The sequence below is a fragment of the Tinamus guttatus genome, unplaced genomic scaffold (assembly GCF_059628265.1).
Source record: "Tinamus guttatus ecotype Peru unplaced genomic scaffold, ASM5962826v1 Tinamus_guttatus_pri_ptg000410l, whole genome shotgun sequence".
Classification (NCBI taxonomy): domain Eukaryota; kingdom Metazoa; phylum Chordata; class Aves; order Tinamiformes; family Tinamidae; genus Tinamus; species Tinamus guttatus.
Window position 1 is genome coordinate 36,061 of NW_028288944.1, and position 25,325 is coordinate 61,385.

Consider the following 25,325-nt stretch of genomic DNA (forward strand, 5'->3'; position numbering starts at 1 on the left):
GATGTATTAATGCCTAGAGGCCAAACCTAATGATGACTGAAGGCCATGGCAAGCCTCTCTGAGTTCCAGTGGTGCTGGAAGTGAGCCTAGGAAAAGCGTGACCTCATGGCCCAGTGCTGGGTGTTGTGCGGAGTGGAAGTGGTGGACGTGTCCTCTGCAGTGCCTGGAAAGGAAGGAAGGGAAGGAGGAGGGGAAAAAGGAAGGGCTGTCGCAAAGTTCACCTCTTTTCACCTGCAGGAAACGCCAAGCGGTATTCCCAAACTCAGAATTTCCCTCTGCTTTGCCAGGTGCCCTGTAGACCAAGTAAGTAGCAACATAGTGGGCAGCTCAACATCATATGGGGCAGTTGGCAGGACATCTCCATCAGAAATCCTGCCAGGAGCTGCTAGTTTTCAGCATAGACACGTCGCAGCTTCAGCTGTAAGGCAAATATCCCATTCCACCTGCAAAAAATAAAGAAATAAAGCATGTCTCTGTATGACATCAAATGAAAAAGCAGTGGGTCCAACTTTGTCATTTAGGGAATGGAGTTTTAAGTCTAAAATTTATAAGTTCAACCATTGAAGAAAAAGACTCCAAATTTCTGCTGCATTAGTGATTGTTGTCAGTCTTTGCAAACCTGTGAGTCCTCAGAGTTGTTCTGTAAGCCAGAAGGCATCCCTTAGATGAAATTGATTCTGAAGTAACAATGTAATGTGCTTTCGCTTTTTTGTTCTTATTGTAAATATGTATTTGAGTATAGCCTCTGCCCCCAAGAGGGGAATAACAATATTTTCTATGTTACTTACTGTTAGAGTTAACGAAAGAACATTTGCATATATGCTTTTAACCCTGCTAATGAAGCTATAATAATGTCAAATAAAATGTCACTGTAACTGTGCCTAATTAGCATTACAGATTTGGCTGAAGAGATACATGGTAAGATCCTTTGGGTTGTAAGTCAGTCTAGCTCCAGGCATTCACTGTGTTTGTGAGATTTACAACAGCTAAGAGTGGGTCTACAGACTACTGAAACACAGGCTTGAAAAATACTGAAGGAGTTTAATGAAATGCAAGTCATGTTTCAGTTGTTAAATGAGCCTGTTATCTCAGGTATCTCAGGCAATGAAAATGTAAAACTGTTCTTGTTATACAAAAAGTAAATAAGTAATTACTGTCTCTTTTGATGAAGGGAAGTGAAACAACACAAACCATATAAAGTTTAATATTCCACGGGCAGCTTGGTTCAAAGACCGCTGAAAGTCAGTGCAAAGAATGTTGACATCTGATCCCAAGGCCATTAGTCAGAAATTAAAGATTCTAGTCCTGTCCTTTTCTCAGTTAAAATCGAAGTTGATCTTGGCTGGTTTATGAAACAGAAACAAAAGATAAGCAATAAAAAAACAAGTTCTCATGAATGCATAAAATGTTTTTCCTAAATCAGACTACATAAATGCAAGTGTATTATTAAAAGTGGATCACAATTAACATTATTCAAATGAGTTTTAATTTTGTTTGTGTAATTTAAAGAAAAACTTATGCAAGTTGTATCATCTTTAATAGCAGATTAAAGGCAAAATTAAACAAACCAATTGTCTTTCCATATGTGCTCCAATTTTAAATGAGACCATTTAACAGAAATAGTCAAACTGTAGAATTTCTAAAGCAAGTTTATAGTGATTTTTTTTTCCTAAGAACTTCAGTAAGGATGAATGGGCACAGTTCAGTACACTGAAATTACCTCATAAATCTTCTGCTTCATGATACATACAGTTATGTACTTCTAAACTATCATTTAAGATGTCAAAAGTCTTTGTTATGGGAATCTGCAATCTCAGTGATTGATGCTGTATCACTGGATTAGCATTTTTGGATATTCTTCATTAGAAAGCAGAAATTGTTTATCACTTTAAAGGATGATGAATCAGCAAAAATATATAATAGCATTAAGAACGCTGTAATATCAGAGACTGTATCCTGACATGTGACTTTTACCATGTACATTCTTCATGGCCTATTTGCTCAACTAAGTCATGCAAATGATAAATAAAGCTTTTTGGTAGAAAATTAAAAAGGTATTAAAACCTCTCCAAATATTATTACTCATCCACATGATTTTCTTGAAGATATTACTTCTTTTACATTAAAAAAAAAAAAAAAGTAAAGTTAATGAATAGTACTCTGGTCTCCTTGGTTAAGGTGTAAAGCTGCCTGACCTGTCAGGTATCCCAACCCTCGTTCCCCATAAAAGCAAACATTAACTGCTAGAACAAAATTAACTGCCAGTTCTTCCCCAGCATCTGCAGAGAGGCTGCATGTTAAGCTGGAGATGAGGAAAAATGAACCAGAATACAAATCCCTACTGACTGGGTTTTATGCATATCATTGCATCTGAAAATTCTGAGGACAAATTCACAATTATTTCCCTTTGGACTATGATCTGTTCCCAATACAATAAAGAAAAGATACACAGTAATATGGAATTGAGTAACTAATAGATCATAATGGTGGTGAGAGCTTGCATAGATGCACCTGTGCTGTCTTTAAAAACTGGTGACAGGAATGCAATTTCACATCATAAATCATTTTTAAAAGCAATCTCAATCTAAAACAGGTTATCTCAAAAGCATCTCTGTTGAATTAGGAGGTGATGTATCCATACCCTACAGGACCACATTAAGAGATCCAAGTATTTCACATGTACAACACACATGTTTTTACCCTGGACATACTGTGCTGTGGCCAGACAAGAGAGGTTTTACATCGTGTAAAACAGAGCGCATGCTCTGGCTATAGCATGAGGGCACATGGATCTTTAAAGGCTGAATGAAAAATGAAAAAGGATGAAAAGTGAGTTCCCATGCAGTCTTATACATAATGTCTCGTGGAAAGGATCCCAAAATGTGCTAGGACTGAAACTGCTGGTGTATGGTATCAGAGACAGCTTAATCATGTGGGCCAAAACCAGATCACGGAAGAACTAAGCAGTGGAGGCTTGATTGTATTTCATTTTGTTTTATTTTAATTTATTTATGCATCTGTGTATTTATGTATTTATTTTTCTTCCCTTGGGTCTGTTTTATTCATTAGTGTGGACACGGTCGTTATTGCTAAATTCTGTTGCTCCTCAGCACATGGTAATTTTTCCGCATCCAATAAATCTTATATCGGCACCTATGCTGCGATAATTTTACCACTGTGCTTTGGATGTTGTATTTCTGGTTAACCTAAAGATATTTGCTCTTTATAATACTGGTATAGCCAGGCTGTGTGCTATCATTTGTATATATAAAATATACATTCTCACAAGAAAAAACAAAGTCTTGATTTAGATTGAGGGTACTCATTTGTTTAAATTAGCTTCCCAAGCCCAGGTATCACACATACTTCTGTTTCTTTTATTTCTTTGTTTTGTTTTCAAAATTCATGATGTATTTTAAGCAATGGACACTGTTTTCCAGCATAGTATTCAAAGTCTGCATTGCTTGGATTCATGTGCATTCAGTAACTTGTCCTTTATCAAACAGTCAAATCTCTTGTTTATTGGCAGTACATGATGTGCATTGATCATGGACAGTGGTCTATTTAATTAGCTTATTCATGTGCCCGTGTTAAAAAACCTACAGGTAACTTAAACAAGAGGTAGCAAAAAGAGCTGGGAGAATCTTCAATTATAATGTTCTGCGTAGCAGGATCAGAATTTAAATTATTTGCTGTGGAAAACGCAGGATGAGTTCATGGAACTGCAAGTTAACACAACGAAATCTGGCTATTTATAAATAGCATTCAGCCCTTCTCTGTGTTTCTCATTCCGCCCTTTACATCTGCATTGAAGCCCAGATTCTAATCTTAGTAAAACTAATGCAAATCAAGAAATTATTGTATTATTCCAAATTCAGAATGGCATTTCTAAAATCCAGACAAACTAGAGTAGATAATGAGCACTAAAATACTAGAGATAAAATCAACACAACAGAATTTTGCAGCAACTTTGTTGGATTGGTCTTATACATAATACAGTATAAAAGAATGAAAAAAGGGTTTTAAATGTAAGTGTCAACCAAATAAAATTATCAGAACAGAGTGATTAGCCTTTGATCCTTATTCCTTTTTTGGAAATAGTGTAAAGTTCTGTTATATCATGAATTGCACAGAAAAAGTGAATATGGAATGATTATTCACCAAGTACTTTCCATCAAACAGTTCATGGAGTGTGCCTATCTTAGCCTCTTACACTTTCAAAAAACTGACCTTTACCAAAGAATCAATCTTCTCATGTGTTATTGGCAGTACATAATGTGCATTGATTTTAGACTGTGATCTATTTAATTAACTTATTCATGTGCCTGTGTAAAAAAAGACACGAAGTACAAAAACAGGAGATAACAAAGAACTGATGGTTCCTCTTATTATTTTTATCTTTTGGCAAAGTAGTTTGCAGTATCTGTTAAATTTAACCAGATACCAGGGCTGAACCAGAACAATACAGGCATGCTTTTTCATGCATGATGTTACAAAAACTTGGAATTCTTTGCCTAAGAGTGCCAAAGAAACCAAAACTACAAGTGTTTTTAAATAAATATAGATTCTTAAAAGTAGGCTCTTGCGTGGCTGTTGAAGTCGGGAAAATCTTGCTCTTGAAGTCCTTGAATTAGCAGTCTGTGTAAGCAGAGTGGATATGGATTTCCTTGTTCTTCATGTTGTTCCCTTGGTCAATCCTGGACAGCAGCAAAAGTCAGTAAGCAAAGTCATTAAGGTTTGGCTCTGGAGGTCCCTTCCAACCTTGAGCATTCTGTGATTTTGAACTCCTGTGATCCAGTATCTTTCTAATCAGTATCTTCCATATTTTTAATTGCAGAATCCCCTGCACCTGCAGATGAGCTTAGAAAACTCATTGAGTTCTGATGCTGATGTTACTTTCTCAATCCTTGCAATGAACAACTGGTACAATTTCAGCTTGATGTTATGCCAGGAGGAGTGGAACATCACAGATTTCCTCTTCCTCACACAACAGAGCTCCAAGTTCCACCTGGGATCCATTATAAATATCACAGCAAATCTCACTTCAACTAATGACCTTTTAAACTACCTACAGCTTTACCTGGAGAGCATCAAAGACACAACATCTACTATTGTGATGTTTGGATGTGACATGGAAAAAACACGGAAGATATTTGAAATAACCACCAAGTTTGGTGTGATGCCTCCAGAACTTCATTGGATTCTTGGGGATTCACAGAACGTGGAAGAACTGAGGACAGAAGGTTTGCCACTAGGTCTCATTGCTCATGGCAAGACAACACAGTCAGTTTTTGAGCATTATGTGCAGGATGCAATGGAGCTGGTGGCAAGAGCTGTAGCAACAGCCACCATGATTCAACCAGAACTAGCTCTTATTCCAAGCACAATGAATTGCATGGACACAGATGAAAGGAATATCACTTCAGGACAATATTTATCAAAGTAAGTTTTTCCCTTTCTTTTTTTGCAGCTAATATTTATAGTATAATATTATATATTCATTTTTCTTCTCCCTCCCCCACCATTCTCAAGTAAATGACTTGACCATAATGTTGTTATTCCTCCCTAACTTGCATTTATTTCAGTATTTCTTTCTGCTTCTAATAATGAAACCTAAACATAGCTATAGAGAGAGATGAGATCTGGTATATAATAAAATACTGTTACGTGGAAGTAGAGACAGCACAGAAAACATAATATAGGTTACTGGCTAAGTTCCAATAGCATTTTGTGTTTATGTTCATAAATATAGCAGGAACAAATGATGTGGTTTTCAGATACTCAAGGGAATACAAAACGCACAAAGAACAGTCACTCTCACTCCAACTCCCATCACAGAGCATAAGAACAAGTGTGTAGTTCCACTACGCTAATGTGCTTCCATGGCAAAGAAACCTTGACCCCCTCAGAGGGCACTGCAGCAAGCTGAGAGCTGACAAAACTAAAAACAGTTCTAGAAACCTATCTCATTATTACTGGTGCAGGAGAGTCTTCTTAGAGCTTGTTCTGAGACTATTCCCGTAGACCATTTCACATCGCTATACTGAACTTATACCCAAAACAGCCTGGGGGCTCGTGTGCACAAATATTCTGGTTTTGAAGAAACAAGAGCAATGTAGGGTCTCTTTTAGAAGCAAACAAACAAAAGTCAAATATGTAAAATTCTGTCCGTGTAAGGAATAGCCTGAGAAATGACCTGAATAATCTAGGAAAAGATACAGTTTATGGAGGATATGACAGAGCTCTGCAAAATCACTTTTGAAATGAAGAAAGCAGATACATACATATTGCTTATTGTCTTTTATTGTAAAAGAATCAAGAGTATGATGTAAAGGTGACATAAGCAAGGTTCAAAACAAATACATCTTAGTACATCTTAAAGATTTCTGCCAAAAAGTCAGCAAACATAAAAAGTTTAGTGGTCTCTTGCAAAAGAGAGATCCCAGGGGAAATGCTGTCTAGACAGATCACTACAGGTTCTTGAAGTCCTTGGAACTCACTTATAGCCTTAAGAGGAAACATGATATGTCTTGTCTGATTTTTTTCATTTTGTTTTGTGTTTTTATTGCTTAGGCATGTGCTTATGGGCACTGTTAAAGACAGGATAACAGGTTGGCCTTAATCACTTCAATTGCCTTTATAGTACTTGAGTGGGACAGATATTTGGTGGTCAGGGCTGGTGTATTTGAATTAGAAACCTAACATTTAATTCATTACAGTAACAATGATTTCTTAGACATGGACCACTGATGAGCAGCTTCATTGTGAACTATCTTGTGGATTTCAGTGGTGTTTCAGGCAAGCAGCTCACCTTCGCTGAGGATACTTTTAGCTTTAGTATTTAGTCATATTTCTGTTTGAGTTCATCTGCCTTTATTTCTAGCCCCAAATATTTATATTTGGATATTTGGATGTTCGTAACTGCAGTGGGCTGCAGAAGGCCAAGTTTTGGAGGTGGAGAAGGCACAGTAGAACAGATTTTCAACTGTTTCAACTGTAGAACAGACCATCACTGTTACAGAAATGGAGGTTGATGGAAGTGATCCTGCAGTGAAATAGCACTCCCACAAACTGGTATATCTGAAATCTGAGCTTTCATCCAATACGGTACTCAAACATTGTCTCTGCAGACCTTTAAATGCCACCTTATGGCATCCCCAAGAGCAGAATAATAACTATAAGCAGGAAGATCATGCCCATGACACAGAATGCTTTTTTTTTTTTAACTTTTTCTTTTTCTTCCTTTTTTTTTTTTTTTAAATACATTTAAAGATTAGGCTGTTGTAATGCTCCATCATCATTAATTCCTCTTATAATGAGATCAGATGCCAGGTCTGTTCAAGTCTGCTCAGGGGAGCATCCCTGTTGCCAGAACAAGGCATTAGAATATTAAAGTCATCTAGTCTTATAGCTTTAAGAAGCTCTGCTTCTTGGTAGCATCAGCAGCTTGCTATTTGACTGGCTGCTCATTCTGGTTATTGCGTCTTGTAAACTGTTCAGAAAGAAAGGGAAGAACTAAGACATCAAGCTTGAGTGAAAATGAAATCATTTAATTAAATCATTCTCAAAAGTGCCACAGAGATATCTCTGCCAGGATATGACAGAACTGCTAAAGCTCTAATAAGCCATTATTACAACAACACACATTGAAAACAGGAATAAAGCTGCAAAGAGCAAACAGCACAGTTTGATCTCATTGTCATTAGCTAAATTGAAGCAATGCTAGCAAAGCTTTGATAGCAGTTTCATGTCCTATTGGTCTGATCACCAGCTCACTGATAATGACATAACCAGGAGGAAATTAAATCAGTTGCCTAATCTGAGGATCTGTTCCTTTACCTTCTGTAACTTGTGCACGTGGTCTTTCTGTACAAGTCTGTAAGGAAGCCAGCTTAAAAGAACAAGTTCAGATATTGCCAGTGTGTCTGTGATACTCGGCAACTATAATTCCCAAAGACTTCACAACACTGGAGATTCCTAGCCTAACCCATGTAGTTAAGCTCTCTTATTGTTTTACCTGTGTCTGAAAGTTGTTGACGAAGGCAACTTCTCCATGAAGCCTCTGTTACGAGTTTTACTGCGTATAGCTTTTACTGCATACGAGTGCTGCATATAGCACAGAGAAACGATTACCATCTGCATATATAGCAAAGCATTGTTAAAACGTGTCTCTCACTTGGTTTCCCTCATTTATTTTGACTAACTTCCTGTCACTACCAAAGACATAGAAAATGCAAATCAGCTGTAAAAGTAAACCTCTACTTTGCTAAGGCAGAAGATACATATATTTAAGTGCTACTAAATCTCTCAGGTAAATGCTTCTAACACAGTTCAGCCCCCAGAGGTACAGAGGGTTTGATTCATTCTCATGGGCACACTTATTTCTACTGTAAAACTCAGGGAACACAGTGCATAAATTGCACTGTTCTCATTCTATCTGTTGAAAATAAATCTAATGCACTATTCTGTAATTTCATCTACTTTCAAGACACCTGGTCTGTAGTATTCCAAGTTATATTGTAATAGAAACTGTAGATATCAGAGATTTACTGGTTTATTCCATGTGAGAATTCAGCTGCCTTAATTTTTGCATTTTCTGAATTGCAAACACTATTTTCAACACTTACCACTTCTTGCAAAATTTCACACACAGATACATCCACACATTCACTGCTTTTATAGTAGTGATGATCTCAGCGTATAAGCCCCGCAATGTTCCTAAGGAAAAAGGAGGATTTTTTTTTTAATTGAGAAGACAGATGAAAAACAGATAAGCTTATGGGTCATCTTTCTTTCCTAGGATTGCCTTGAATTTCTAGGATTCCTAGAAACTTTGCCTTGATTACATTTTCATACACAAACACGTACCAACACACACTATTAAATATATATAAAACAAAAAATGGGAGGAGAGCATTAGTCAAATCACCAGCAAACACCACTGATTAATAAGTTACAGTATCATTTAGCTAGTATTAGATTAATTGGTAAAAACCCATTTTGAAAATGTGGGTCAGTTCCCCTATACAAATATCTATATGCATTTTTAGGTACAATTCTCATGCAGAGTGAGACACATACAAATCAATTGATTTTGACCATACTGACTGCATCAATTTTCTGCAACACAACATACTCAAACTGAAGCCATTTTAGAGAAGGGTCACTCACAAAACCACAGTAGGAATTATCTCATCTAGTTTCGTAAATTTGACCTTTGCTGGGGATAATAAATTGACATGACTTCAAGACCTATAAAGTTAGGAGTTTTAACTGCTCCTAATTCACCAAAACCCATCAAAATATAATAAAAGGTAAAGTTCAGACAAAAATGTGCATCTACCTTTTCCAAATCAATTTAAGGTTATTGTTTTCCACTTTAACTATTGACAAACGATTAAGACTACTTACAGTTTATGTTTTGTCCATTGAAACTAGAATGACAGCTATTGTCTTTACGCCTATATCAATACTTGCTTCTATCCAATTTCTAAGACTAATGTGACATGTTGTATTCTACTACAACAGCTAAATAGTCTTTCTCCTGAAAAGCATGTGCTCTTTTTTTTTTTTAATCTTACACCATGTTATTTGCAATAAAACTCAATTGTTTCTGTTGAAATCACACTATTAAGGCTTATGTAGTATTAGTAGGGGACCTCTAAAGCCCTCAAAAATGTGTAGCACCTTCTTATTAACAGAGTTAAGTTATGCTAGCCCATATGCTTCCCCTCCTCCCCCCCAAAAAAAACCAAAAAAACTCTTTACAACAATTGTTTCACGCTCAGATCTATGCTCCTTTGTCCGTGTGATAACTCATTATACGAGATGCTAAAATGACAAGTTTTTCAAGTGAGGACAACCACGAGGAACTTTACTAGCTCAATATAAAAATAGTTTTGTAGACGTTTTAATAAACTTTTTTTTTCCTCTTTAAGAATAAAAACCGTCTCTTCTGAGGTAATCATCTTTATCTGAGTCCATTTCTTCATGCTAAGGTGGCTAACAGTGAATGCCAAAATTTGCATTTTGAAAACAAGATTTGTTCACTTCAGAGTGTTTGAAAGTTGTTGACAGCTCTTCACTATCACCTCTTACATAAGCTAAATACTACTAAGAATAGAGAATTTTCCTTGGAAGGATATTTTAAACATCATTACTAATACCCCATTTTTGATACGTATTTTTATTTAGAAAAAAAAAAGCTGCAAGTCTATTGAGTTCACCTTAGAATTAATCTATATGTTATTTATTAGGCAAAGTTAACAGAAAAAAAAAATCCCTTATTCAGTTCTTCCAATGAGTAAAAAGTCCATCCTTCCTGAAGGGTTTTCATTTACTTTATACAAGATATAAACAAGAGAGAGAACATTCACAAGTTTTTTATTCTTAAATTAAGTGGCTTGTTGATCATGTCATAGGGGAACTATGACAGATGTGAACATTCATCTAGATCTCCTACTTTCATTCTGTACTCTCAAAACCATCATGTCTTGTACAGCATACAGCTTCAGCGATCTGTTTCTGCTTACTCTACTTTCTCCCTCCGACAGGTTTTTAGCCAACACAACCTTTGAAGGACTTAGTGGCCATATAAAGGTGAAAGGGTCTTCCATTGTCAGCTCAGAAAACAACTTCTTTATCTGGAATCTGCAGCATGACCCCGTTGGGAACCCCATGTGGACTCGTCTAGGGAGCTGGCAGGACGGAAAGATAATCATGGACTATGGGATATGGCCAGAACAGGCCCAGAGACATAAAAATCACATGCAACATCCTACCCGGCTGCACCTCAGAGTGGTGACTTTGATTGAGCACCCATTCGTCTTCACAAGAGATGTGGATGATGAAGGTCTTTGCCCAGCAGGGCAGCTGTGCCTGGATCCTATGACCAATGATTCAACTGTGCTAGACAACCTGTTTGAAACTCTTCAAGGAGGGAATGACACTGTGCCCATTGAGCTCAAGAAGTGCTGCTATGGCTACTGCATTGACCTGCTGGAGAAGCTGGCTGAAGATATGAACTTTGATTTTGACTTGTACATTGTTGGTGATGGAAAATATGGTGCTTGGAAGAACAGCCACTGGACTGGACTGGTGGGAGATCTTCTTGCTGGGACAGCTCACATGGCAGTGACATCATTTAGCATCAACACAGCCCGCAGCCAAGTGATTGATTTCACCAGCCCTTTCTTTTCAACCAGCTTGGGCATCCTGGTGAGGACCAGAGACACAGCAGCACCAATTGGAGCCTTTATGTGGCCACTTCACTGGACTATGTGGCTAGGAATATTTGTGGCTCTCCATATTACAGCTGTCTTCCTCACCTTGTATGAGTGGAAAAGTCCTTTTGGGATGACCCCCAAAGGAAGGAATAGAAACAAAGTGTTCTCCTTCTCTTCAGCCCTGAATGTCTGTTATGCAATTTTGTTTGGAAGAACAGCTGCCATCAAACCACCCAAGTGCTGGACTGGAAGGTTTTTAATGAATCTCTGGGCTATTTTCTGTTTGTTTTGTTTGTCCACATACACAGCCAACCTAGCTGCTGTCATGGTAGGAGAGAAGATCTATGAAGAGCTTTCTGGAATACATGACCCAAAGGTAATGCATGTCTACTGTTATTCACTCAGAATTTTCTTCTTCTCAGTCAAAATTGTCTGCTGCAGAATTTATGTGCTTTTTTTTTCTGATAAAATCAGAAAGCAGTCTGTCTACAAAACAGTGGTTGTGCTACAATTAATTATCATCTACCTATACTTTAGTTGAAAATTTCAGTGAAAGCATCTTTAACAGATATGCTTTTTAAAGTGTTAAAAAACTTAAGGGAGAAGGAGAGTCAAGGATTTAGGTTTGTCCATTGCATGTAACAAGTGGCTTCCATATAAAGACTAATGTTTATGTTTTGATTCTGATATTCTTTTGGCTGTCATTGTTTGGATCAGTTTGATGATTTGGGTCGTCCTAAGATCTATCCCCAAAAATCTGAATTATGAAGCCATAACCACTAACATTCTAGATAGAACACTTAAAAAATTCTATGGGGTTACCAGAAAAAAAGATCACCTGAAGAACCGATCATTTATTTTTCTTTCCTAAGCTGTATAAGTTGTTGAAACTGTTCCTCTGGACAAGGAAGGCCAGCTTCTGCCCTGTAAAAGTTTATGTAAACTTTTCATTCAAAGTAATGACCCTTCTGTTTTAATCTTCTGCATACAACTTCTGACTAACTTCCTCCAGTGTAGACAAAATTTTTACCTGCAGAAGTATTTTAAAGAAAGAACACTACTTGCTATTGTTGGCCTAAGATACTCTAAAATTAGTGCCTGTCCTATACCTGGTTGCTAGTAGTGACCTGCCTCTCCCATCAACAGAAAAAAGTCATAAATATTGCATTGCTCATGACATACATGTAAGTCTCAGCATTGTCTGGAATAATGTATTTTTTTTACTCAAAGCATTCTGAGCAAGCAAATGAGAGGTTAAAGAATTTTAGGCTGAACTTTTCCAGTTCCAGACATACCTGTTTTCTTCAGTCTGGGTCACTCACTGCCTGAGTGGTAATGCTGACTTAGAAATGAGGATACTCTACTCTTTGCATGTGTATCCCCTAATCCATGAAATTTAATCCCTTCAGTTTCTATCCTGTTTTTTTATTCATGGTTGTTGTAACCGCAGATGGAATTCAGGGCTTGGAGGCGTTTCTACAATTACAAGAAAATGAAATTAATATAAAGCCATACTGGATCACCTTGACAGCAGGATACAAAATCAAGCACAAAATATTGCAGCATATGAGATGCTACAAACACAGAACTGAACCAGTGGTCACTTATGGCTTGGGCTTAACAACATCAATGATCCTATTAAATTAGTAGAATTAATAGCACTTCTTAGGTAGTCATAGGAAAGTTCACTGCTTCATGGAGTATATTGGGCTAAACGTGAAGGTAGCTACCAATTTATGATGTGGTATTTAGATGAAGTAGACTTTATAGGAAAGAATGGCTTGCTGTAAGATGAAGTGCAAGAAGAGTTTCATATATTTCCTTCACACATTTGTTGCAGAAGTCTTAACTTGACCTATAGGAATAGTTATATATATAGCGGAACAAGTGCTGACTGCTTTCTATGCAGTACTTGATCTCTGTCTTTTCAAAAACCTCTCTGACTTTTACAGCTTCGGTTTGGAAGTATTGGTGTCACAACAGTTGTAGAGGTACATGCAGTGCTTTAGTTACTTATAATTATTTTACATGATTTACAGATTTTATGTTGTTCTGAGATGTGCTTGCCTCTTTCATTTCAGTAGTGGATACTATCATTTTAAAAGTATGACATCAGAATGCAAAAATAATCTTTTAAATATTAATACATTTTAAACATTCTCTTGATGCTCTCTAGACAAATATGTCCTTGTCCTGTACTTCTGAAATTAAAAAAAAAAAGCTCAAAATACATCAATAACCTTCTTGAGGTGATGAAAGATACATCTAATTTCTTCAAGATGGCAGCCACATACAGTAAATCTCATTTGAGCTTGCAAACAGTCAGGAGGGAAATGCAATCTGGAAAAAAAATCAAGAAAAATCAAAAAAAAATCAAGATAAGAAACATGGTATTTAAAGTCACTGTTGCCCAGGAATACTTATGTTCTCTGTCTTCTTCTTAAAAAGAGAAAGGAGGAGGGGAAGGAAGGTTAGTTATAGCCTGAATAAATGGTATCCATCTTACTATGAATACACATGTTATTACTGTGATGCTTAGTTGACCAAACAATAGTTTTCCTTAGCGTTTGGTCAGTATGGCTCAGCGAAGGAATCACAGTGATTCCATGTTGTTGGATGCTTGAAAGCACAACGCTTTTTTTTGGCAATTGAAAGAAGGTGAGCTTCATTATAACCACTAATATACAATGTATTGCGGAATTAAAGGTTTGAGTTAAATTTTAAAATGTATTAACAATTTAGAATTAGAAGCAGTGAATTGTTGAAATATCAGCATGTTGTGGAAAACAGGAGTGGCCAGTAACACAAGAACCATTAATGAGGGCATAAGGGGAAAAAAAAATAGGAGGAAGAATTAAGTTCTTGAAATACGTCTTGATTTTGGAGTGATTCTATGTGTTTTCTGTGTTACTCTTCCACAGTACCTTAACAAAAGTAACTAGAGCCAAACTTCTGTGTTGTCCATCAAAACTAGCTGCCTCATTTACTTGTTTTTGGCCCAGATTATCCATCTGACAATTCTGAGAATAATGAAGTATTCCATCTATTTTTGTGCTGTTTCCAGTCCTTCTCATCACATTCTGAAATAAAGGATCTGCATTCAGTTTACCCACAAGATGAAGCAAGCAGGGGCACCAAGTACAGCTTCCTCAGGAAGGTCACATCACAAAGGCAGAGAGCCATGGCAGTCTGCCTGACTTACAAAGTCCTGGAAAGGCACCATGCCGCGCGCATTCCAGGTGACTTCTTTACAGCGGGAACTGCAACACTTACACAGGCAGCAAGTTGCAGAAATAGTAAAACGATGTTCTGACACCTTAAAATCCTACTTTTATAAGCAATAGGACAATTTTGGGCCCCAGCATATTTTCCTTCATCCCTTTTTTAGTCTTTTGTTTCTTCCTTTGCATTATAAACCATAAGCTCTTCCCGGTGGAAACTGGTAAACACAGCCTTTGGGAAAGCAACACTCACTCGAGCATATTCAGAGTGCTGTTTAAACACAAGAGGATAGCTACAGCCTGAATGTGATGTTTACTCGCATAAAAGTTTCAGCAGTGCCCTAATTTCCCCAGATGAAGTGGCAGATAAGTTTCACAGCCTGTTTGCAGAAGGGGAAAAACCTTTTGTGTGGATTATCTTATTTTTCTTATGTCCCTTTTCTTTTTTTGAATTCCAGAAGTTTATTCTTCACCTAACGTCACATCTTTTGATGCCCCCCCCCCCAAAATAAATCCACTATTCCTCCTAGTCAGACTATTTGACAGAATAGTTCCATGTCAGTCCACTTCTTTGAAAGTCAGTAATTCAATCTGCAAGCATGCCAGCCGGCATACTGCCTTTGAGTTGCTCTGATGAATTGTCCTACCAGCTTGTAGTGGCCTCTAGGACAGCTGGCATGGATCCTGACATCTCCCAACCCTTGTTTATTTTCCAGGTCCTTAGTACCTCGAAAATGTCACAACGCTCAGTCATAGTTCAGAAAGCTGCTGTCCTTGAAAAAGTTGCTTATATCCTTCCTGAGTCCTGATGTATATTTTCATAGTGGCAACGAGTAGCTCACAGTAAGCAAATCCTCAAAACAGAGCTGGTGCTAGAAAAGCATTTAGGTACTCAAATGTAGTCAGGTAAGCCCAAGTCAGCTGGCCACCACTGTCCTTCTCTTCATTATCAGGTGGCGATGGCACCTCTACAGCAGCAGGCTGAGCACACAAAGGTGCAGGCACAGGCTAAGGAGAGATGGGGCATGTCAATAGGCAAGAGGCTCCACATACAAAAATGAGAATAAACTACCATTCTGCTTCAGTCCTGCACCTTTATGGCTCTTTTTAGGCAGTATTGTGACAAAACCCTGTATTTCACTGTTTAATTCACAATGTGTTTTCCGTAAAGTGATGCCATCTGTGTGTAAGTGATATGGGTCTTGGTTCCACAGAATGGAAAAAAATGAGAGTTTATTTTAAATTGCATGTGTAGTCCCACTGCCTACCCTTTGCCAAAAGCCTGCAATCTAAGGCCTTGATCTAGTGAAACTCTTCATTATCAATTTCAAACAAAAAATAACAATCTTTGAAAAGCAGGGACTTTCAGGCTTCTCATGGAAGAACACATGATGAAGACGCAGCAGAAAAAAAAAACACAAAAATCAGGCATAGGCCACATTATTTGAGGCAAAACAACTATGGAAGCCCGGAGTACAGAGGACACAATTCGAATATGCCAAGAAAATAGCATACAACAGCAGGAGCTGAAGAACTGGACAGATCTTCTAGTAGGTGGTCCGCCACCTGGCCTTTTTTTCTGCTGAAGGGGTAATTTTTCAACATAATGAACTTTTCAAGGGAAAAATCTTACATCATCATTTCTGCAACAGCTGTCAGCTTTTCTTTGCTGTCTTTAGGATCTGCTTTAGCATCTGTGTGTGTTAATTTATTATGGTTATATTTTAATTTGTCCGGATCACTTGGCCTTCAAAACATCCCTTGAGCCTGCCAAAGGTGATCTCCACATTGTACTTTGACAGCAAAAACTGATGCTACTAAAATCCATTTAATGAAAAGAGCTAGGCCTATGAATCCTGCCATTAGCAAATTGACCTGTCTCCAACAGGTACATTTACATATGATTTGCTCATTCCAATATGCTTTCATGGTTGGTTGAGAGAGTTAGGCACATCTACCTGTGATTCTCCTAAGACAATTATTTCAGGATGACATCGCTCAAGCTCTTCCCAATTAGTGCCTACTTCTCTCCACTAAACGCAGTGGAGCAGTAGCATGGCCAGCATCATGGGCAGTGTTGTACAAACGCTGCAGACCTCCACAGTCACCTGGTGAGCCCTGTCTCAAAAGTCCTTTCAACAGCTTTGGATTTCACGCTCAGCAGTCTCCCATTTTGTGCTGATAATCTCTCTCCCCCACTGTTTGGTATACCACCAGAATGCCTCTTCCTATGTGCTGTCCATGCTTTCAGTTGCAAAACTAATCGAGCTGAATAATCAAAGCAAAATGCTTCTAAATGGGATTTTGTTGTTCAGGATTTCAATTCTTATAATCACCTGGATTTTTTTAATTAAAATAACCTATTTAATATCTCACTTTTAAAAATATGATGCTGCAAAATTATACTTTTGATTTATGAAAATATCAGGTAATTTAGAGGCTTTACGGCCATCATTATATCAGTTAGGGACTACCTATTTGATACTATCAAAACATTACAAGAATATCAACGGGCAGATAAGTGCAGATTGGCTTCAGCAACACCACATCACAGAAAAGGAAAGGTCAAGTTTGTTCATTGACCTTTTTCAGTCAGAAGCATGTTCTAAATACCACTGAGTTTAATGAGATTTCCTCTCCAGTTCAGTGAGCTTTGGACTGCAACCCTAAGTGTTGAGTGTTTATTGATAAATTTGCCAGGGAAGTGTTTTAAAAATAACAATAAAGAAAAAGCTTTTCAAAGTTGAAATGGTAGCTGTGCCTACCTCATGCCATGGTCTGTCAGTGCAACAAGCTATGATGAATCATTGTGAGGAGCACTTCTATGTATTAAACACATATATGTATGTATAATAGAAAATTATATATATTTTACAATATATTATTATTTAATATCTATAATTTAATAGCATGTACTTAAATTTGCATTACATGCATTAAATTGTATTTCAATATCCAAGCAATTAACTCAATGAGGTTAAAAGGAATCTTCTCAGAGCTCCCATGAGGTTTTTGCATCTCTATATAGGACTGCAGAATTCTTTTTTTTTACAGTTACAAAGTTGGCTGCAATACCTATGGACAGATTTCTCTGCATGACTTCACTGGACACAGGAAGATCATGACTTACATCATGACAGCCTGCTAATTAGTATATGGTGCTTTTCTGAGTATTAATGAGTTAGCGAAGCATTTGAACGTAAGAGAACTTTAATCTCATATAGACCAAAGTGAAAAAAGAAAACCCAAAACAAAAGAGAAATTAAACATTAAATTGAAGTGATAGAATAAAAACCAGCATTTGCAACTTACGGAGGTGAAAATGTTATTTTTTTTAGGTTCCCCATCACCTCATTATAGGGCTTTACTTTAAAGTTACAGTGTAGAAGGCTGACTAGTTTGCATATTTATCGTGCCAATACCCATCTTATCACAGTTCACTATATGTGCTCCAAATCTGATTTCCTTCTTCACTGAGATGCAAGTTTTAATGCCTTCCAGCCAGCACTGATGCTTTTGGAATCGCTGCATACCTACTCTCTGCTGTTCCTGGTCTTAATCTACATGAAATGGCTTGTACTGTAACCTACTCCCTTAGCAGCTCTTTATCCTACTACACTGATTGATCTGAAGCATGTAGAAAGAGAGATGGGAGGGAAGAAATCTTGTTCTCTTCATTGCACTTGGTGTAGGTAATGTAGGTTGTTCTTTCTGCTCCAGAAACAATTAATGTGTTTTAATGTTTTTCCAGCTGTCTCCAAATCTTTTTCTTTTCTTTTCACTCTTGAGTGCAGTACATCTGTACGTCATTTTATTAAAAATGACCACCAGAAATAGCAACAGCACCATAGATGGAGGTCAGCCTTGCAAGAAGTAATGTGAGTAGAAAATATGAGGAGAGGTGCTGGTGGAGTAAACGGCGAAGAGGAGCAGATAGAGGAGAACATGAATAATGTTGATCTTATCCTCTGACATATGGAAGATCATTATATAGCTGACTTAGTAGCATTAAGGAAATTTATTGTTGTTCACAAAGGTCATAGCTGTATTTTGATCAACAAACACACACCTGGATACTAGCCTGGCTCAACTTTCTGATGATTCAAGCCCTCAGTGAGTTCCAGCACTGTTGGAGTTCGGGATGCAGAGAGGTCAAACTCTCTGGAACAACGGAGTTCTCATTGAGTACGATAAGATCTGGCTGAATAGGTATAGTCATATAGATAAACCCATTATTTTTCTTTTAAACTTCGTGCTTAACATGATTCACTATGTTTAAAATTAATTCCAAAAGTGCACAAATAACATTTACCTGCAAAGTTAAATCTACCAGCAGCTAAGCAACACTGGTGCAAAGTCATTATCATTCAACTTCATTTGATGCTTTTCAAGCAAAAGCTAGTATAGCAGATAACATATTTGAGAAATCAGGATTGTGCTGATGTGAAATTCCACAGTTGGCAATTAAAAAGCTCTAATGTCTCTAAGGACAGCATGCTAATCACATTATTTTCACTCTAGTAAATAGTGACCTATTTGCAACATGAAACTGATGTCTCCTCCTTTCCTGGAAAACACAGAGCACTACCCTTACTTCACAAGTTCAGACAAAGTTACCCCAGAAGACTGTGCTTAACAGATTCTCCTGGTACCTGGTTCTGTACTGGTACAAACTAACCCCTTCCCCTGATTAACTCTGTCTTCTTCAGAATGAGAAAAGTGGCCAGGATCTTTAGCTCTATTTGAAGCCCCATTTTCTGGACATGGGTACAAGCATGGGCACTGACTGAATCGTGTGCCATTTAGGTGGGAGAGGCAGGCAAGGCAGAAAAATGCCATATCTTCAGGGGCTGGCAGCACTGTCCTAATCAACCAGCACTAGCTGAAGTCTGTAGGATGTTCTGAAAGGAGATTATTTCAAAACACGTGATGTCTAGGAAGCTATCTACATGATATGCTACCGTAACGCTAGGTTTCCCTCTCCACCAGCCACTTGATTTTAGGGAAGATTCTCCCTTGCCTTTTCTTCAGCAGATGTGAGGGCCCAAGTGGAAGCAGAAAGGGGCTATTCAGCCAGAAATCTCCCATGTCATTTTGGACTTCAGCTGTCTCAAGGCAATGTTAGCACTGTTTTACTGATAAGAAGAAAAATAACACAGTAGATAAGTGGTTCCATCTAGAACATGTTTATGTCTGCTTTGTGCTAAGGTACAATCAGAACCAGTGATCTATTTCCCATGAAGAATTACGTTCCTTTATTTTTCCCCCTAAATCTGCCTACTTTGCCTACAACTATTTACACTTAGTATCTTGCAGTTCTCAGCTCTGCAATCCAGCAGAATAAATTCCAGCTCAAAGATCCCTCTGTCCAGGAAACTCTTAAGTGCCATTGAAGAGAGATAAACACACCCTTACACTGCTATTCAGTTCTGCTCTTGTGGAGCTTTTCGCTCTAAGGCACTGCCCAGCAATCTAACCAACAGAGCAATCCTGATAAATTAACACTTCCATAGAACAGTGTTACCCCTTAGCAATAAGGTTTCTGCAGCACACAGGAATAGAGCAGCCTTATAATTAATTCTTAGCACTCTCAGTGGAAGTGTCAATAAAGAGATTTTATGTTTTTAAATAGAGGTCTAAATAACACTTTCTTTTCATGTATGCTTGGGTTGGTATAATGGAAAATAAACTCCCAGGGCTGCACTGTGCATTGGTTTCCTGATTAAATCTGCTCGTAGACATCAATGCAGCTGTAAAGATATATGACAACTTATGACCTGTCTGAGCTTGATTCAAAGTGACAAGATGTTTAACAAAAAGTCTGACATTATCCTGGTAAGCCAAGTGTCAGCTCCACTGACACTTTCTGAACTAGAGAAGTGAAGGTGAACTTCCAGATCTATCCTACATGCACTGGCTCCCGAAGACCCTGGAAACCTTCGCATCCCAGTCCTGGAAATACATGAGCTAATACCTGAACAAAGCCTCACTTTGGGTTCAGTTGTGCATTTTCATCTTGTAAAATTCGAAATTCATGCATTTCACTATGAATAATTTTCCTTTCTTTCATTTCCCTCCCTACCCCATAAATATTCACAAGAGTCACTTTTCAAAAACTGATACAGATAAATTGGGGAAAGCTCTTGAAGAGAGTTCTGTAATGTTGCTTTGTTTTGTTTTATTTTGTTTTCCCATGAAACTTAGTTGTGATTATTAACTCTATTTCTTTTATTACTGGGTCAGGACAAATCTATAAGCTAGACAACCACTTAAATGTATTAGCTATAAGGCAAGATAAAATACTACTGCTTCATATGCCAAAAATGGAAGTCCTACTGCAAAACTGCAGATCCCCAAAAGCATTTTCCGTTCTTCACAGCAGAGCCAACTACTTAATGCCACCACCCTCTGGAGATTAACAGTTGGAAGTGAACATTTGTTCAAGGTTCTGCAGCAACTGGCAGAAACCATTTTGTCATTAGTAATGATTTCTGCTCCTATATGAGTTGTTCATTAAGCACTACACATGGTGTTATATCAGGTAACAAGCATTATTATTATGTGGTGGGGCTACATAATATCTCCATAATATTTTTAATATTATTTTAATATTTTATCTTTCCATAATATTTTTTTCCTCAAAGTTGCTGGAATACTTAGGAAAGTTATTTTGGCCACTTTTTGTGCCTCCTTTTTATGATCTATTAAAATTAAAAAGCGATATTGTAGATGGTGGTAAAAGCTGAATCCATGTTAACACTGTAGGAGACATTGCAGGATGCAGTCACTGGCACTCCAGCTTCACTGAAAGGTAGTTCTTTTCTCATTTCCATCATCAAATAATTAATGGAAACAGAAGGTCGTGTATTTTTGGAAGGCAAAGGCTAACTGAGTGAATGATGAAATCATTTTAATGATTTGAGTAGCAGATTAGAAATCAAGTTCCATAAGCATTTCTCCTCCAACCGGCTATCAAGGTGCACAAAACATCCTTTGAAGCAGATCAGTGAGGCAGTTACTCTATCCCATCAATCAAGTACTGGAAAAGCATTTGCTGGACTTAAATCACTGAGATACATTAATCTCACTGATTATACAATTTAGCCATAATTTCCTTTTAGCAACAACCACTCAGTGTTGTACTTTGCTTACATCGTCACAGTTTCCTGCAAGATCACATGAACAGAAAAAAGCAACACCAAACCACTTTTCAGCAGATGCCACGGCTTATTCATGCTTGAGAACAAGCCATGTCATGTGGAGACCCCATAGTGCTCCACATATTAAGTAGCTTGAGATAGCACAGTATCTCCTGCTTGAATGACTAGTTTCTGTTAAAGTTGTCAGGAATACAGTGGAGGCATTGCAATCATCTGTTCCATATGTATTTTTCCCCTCATCATTTACACATGCACGTACAAACTCTATTTACTGTGGAGAACTATGCAGGCAGGACACAGATTTTCCACAATAAATGTATGTTCTTCACACTGGGTAGTTTTTCTCACCATATTGTGTATCCTGCCTTTCTGGAGCTGCAACCATGTTTTCATTATATTTGTGCCTTGAAAATCTAGGGTTCCTACATGTTGCAAAGACACCTGTGAAACCAAATGTAATGTAAACCACAAAAATATTGAATAAAGTAATTGAGATAAGAGGAGGAAAAGTCTTCAAGCCAAATCTTCTGTTGTTGTAGTATGGAAAGTTCTTACAGAATTCTACCTTGCTAGAAAGATTGCAAACTCCAACAGTCAACCTTAAGACTACATCAGGGTTATCTCCTGGCAGCATCTCGTGGATGTGTGGTGTTAAATCCTAACTTGCACAGGACATTTCTATGCATAAGTCTTTTCAAGTCTGATTTTAGGTGATCTCATCCTGGCTGATATACAGGATACAATGGTGTCGGAGTTAATACACAGTGAAATCTCACCACATTACATAAAGTAGAATATAACGACTAATGTAAAATCCCTGACATTTAGGATGTTGTTTTTCTGTGTTTCTGCTCCTGTGGTTTTATCACACTGGCATTTTCATGCATAATTGGCACCCCAAGCCATAGATTTTTGCACATGCCCAATTCTTCTCAACATCTCCTTTCCAAACTAAACACAAGTTCTCCAGTTCCCACTCAGCAGATGTTTTAACAACACAACACAGAAAGCAAGAAGATTGATGTGAGGTGCCAAGCCAAGAGAACTGGTAGCTGCAGTACTTTGAGTAGTAAACACCACAAACATCATTTGTGTAAGAACACAATGTCTTAATGTCCATTCTAGATGGCTCTGAGAAATCCCTAAGTTTTCACTTATACCCTCAGAGAAGCTGGATGTTCTGCAGTGCTCTTGAGTTTCCTTAAATGCTGGACTCCTCTCCTTAGTGCTCAGGTGACCCTTTTCCAGAGATGATCATTTGATCATCTTGGCACTTAAAGACATCCAAGTCTTTTGGAAGTTTAAATGCTTTGTTTTCCCACATTGTTTCTACCAATACCAGCATAACTCACACATCCTGCAATATATACAGTACTTAGTAGTCACAAAGACAGCATTGGGACCCTAATTACAGACCATCTATTCATTTTCAAAGCTCTTTAGGCCTTCTCCTTCTACACCATCCTGCTCTTCCCTGCAGCATTGCCTCCACCTCCCTCTGAGAGCTCTGTGTCCAACAAAGGAGGATCCTCTCCTCTTCTCACTTTGGTCCCTGGTCCCTGGCCAAGATCCTTTGGTTTCTGCATTTCCCCGCCCTGGGTCTGCATTACAGGAAGACAAGCGCTCAGCCCCTGGCACCCCTTTGCTGTGAAGGCTGCCGTGTCTCTTCAGATTTGATCCTTACAAGAAACTAGATACAAGTAAGGGGCTACCATGTTCTTCATTTGACTTCGTGGCTACCACCCATCTCACAAAAACAGCTTTTAAAAATTTGGAATGCACCTATGTAGTACAGCCCTTTATGATCAACATCAGTTCTGCAGAGGTATAAACTCTTATTAATATGTAACTCTTATTAATATGTAATCCCTGATGTCCAGTAATGGAGCTGCAGAAATGTTATTGTTAGTTGGTAATGCTCCCCTTCCTTTTTTTTTTTTTCTTTTCTTTTTTTTCTTTTGAGCTGTTAAGCAACAACACTAAATAGGTTTTTAAACCCTGAAAAATACTGGCTTGTAACTACTGCAGAGATAAACTCATTCACACACTAGCTGTTATGTTGCCTGGCTGAGCATCGTATCACCAAAACAGATATCATATTTTAATTCTGGGCCAGGAGATACAGGAGTCTGAAGGCTATATATAGCCCCTGGGAATGACAAATGTGCTTTACATACAACTTTACTGCACTGGCACTATTAGCAAAAATACTGTCTTTAAGAGGGCTCTGGTTTGACAGGCTTCAAAGTCGACATTTCCCTCCGTGTTCAGCAGGTGACAGAGACTTGCAGCTTTCTAGGGAAGCGAGAATACTTGAGCCCTCCTGGCCAGCCTATCCATGGGGTGCCAGCTGGGAGCTGCACTTGGATACCCCCACCTTGGGCCCCCAGCTCCAGCTGTGCCAGCTGCATCTTGTGCAGCTCAGTGGCCTCACCGGTTTCTCACTGAAAGCTAACGAGCCCCGTGCTCTGCAGCAGGGTTTGATGGGCATGCACTGCATGGGAGAGGGTGCTTGGAGGCACACAGAGCCAGGCGGCCTACTGGCTGAGGAGCTCTTACATGGAGGAGCAATGACCCTTTCTGAAAAATGGATGAATGATTTCCTTTGCTCACAGGCCTTCAAAGGCAGGTCTGGCAGTTGGAGAAATGATATATTAGTCGTAGCCATAACTATATAGCATGTTCTTTGAATTATCAAGTATCCTCTAGGTCTCCTGAAGAGGATGAAATCCAGGCCAAAGCAAACCTTGTTCTTTTGATTTCTTACAGCCATAGATATCTGTATTTGGAGTTTGTCATCTCAGCCGTGTGCCAAGAAAGCTCATGTGGCAACCTGGAGATGAATCTGCAGTGTTTGCATTCATTTATATTTAACCATTCTTGAATTGCTATCAAATCTCCAGGTACTGCACAGAACAAGAAGTGCTGACAGCTTCCTGTGCCTGTCACCTGCTTTGTGATGGTTATTCACTTTTCGGACAGACTAGATTTAAAATGAAAAAAAAAAAAAAACACAGTAGAGTATACCCAGAAGCATGGTCTTCATATACTAAAATGCTATTTTTTGGCTTCTTTGCAACCAATTTTCTAGTAAGACTGCTCTCATATTTATTATTATTGATTACAAAAATAAGTAATTATGTGTCCCCAAATCACCTGCTAAAAAAAAAAAAAAAACAGTTCCCGAATCTTCAGATTCAAACCTCTAGGTTTGACCACTCTCAGAGCTCATTCTTTAAAGGGTTTCTTGGGAACCGCAAACATGGTCATTCTCTTATGCATTATAAGGAAATAGATTTCAGCACATGTTCCGGTAGCACACAGAAACACAAAACAAACAGAATATGGAAGCAGAAAAGATATCTATGAAAAGAGACAGCTAATAAGGCAAGATGCAGGTGAAGATCATGAAATTTAGCTATAGCATAGGGATCCAAATATTTGAAGTATCCAGTGTGTCACTGAATCTTCCCAAAAGAGGACTACATAAAATAAGAAAGCAAGGCTGACAAATGAGAAATCTTGTTTCCATACTGAAATTTTTATCTATCTGCTGCCGAAGCAAGTAACCCCTAGAAGAATTAGTAGATTAGACAGTGAAGAAAGTGCAATTAGTCCATTATCTGCTTTTGGCAGCATTTTGTGCTGTTAATCTCTACCACACAAGCTTTTTCATCATTGGGATATACAGCACTAAAACAAAACAGGAGTCACCAAAA

At 38.1% G+C, this 25,325-nt stretch overlaps 1 protein-coding gene across 1 annotated transcript in view; it reads left to right on the top strand.

The window, feature by feature from the left end:
• Positions 1 to 25,325, top strand: part of GRIN3A (glutamate ionotropic receptor NMDA type subunit 3A) — a 72,934-nt gene that overhangs the window by 24,127 nt on the left and 23,482 nt on the right. Inside the window, exons 3-4 of the mRNA XM_088531366.1 lie at positions 4,838 to 5,442; positions 10,554 to 11,601. Coding sequence (XP_088387492.1) covers positions 4,838 to 5,442; positions 10,554 to 11,601 — 1,653 coding nt within the window. The remainder of the gene's footprint in view (positions 1 to 4,837; positions 5,443 to 10,553; positions 11,602 to 25,325) is intronic.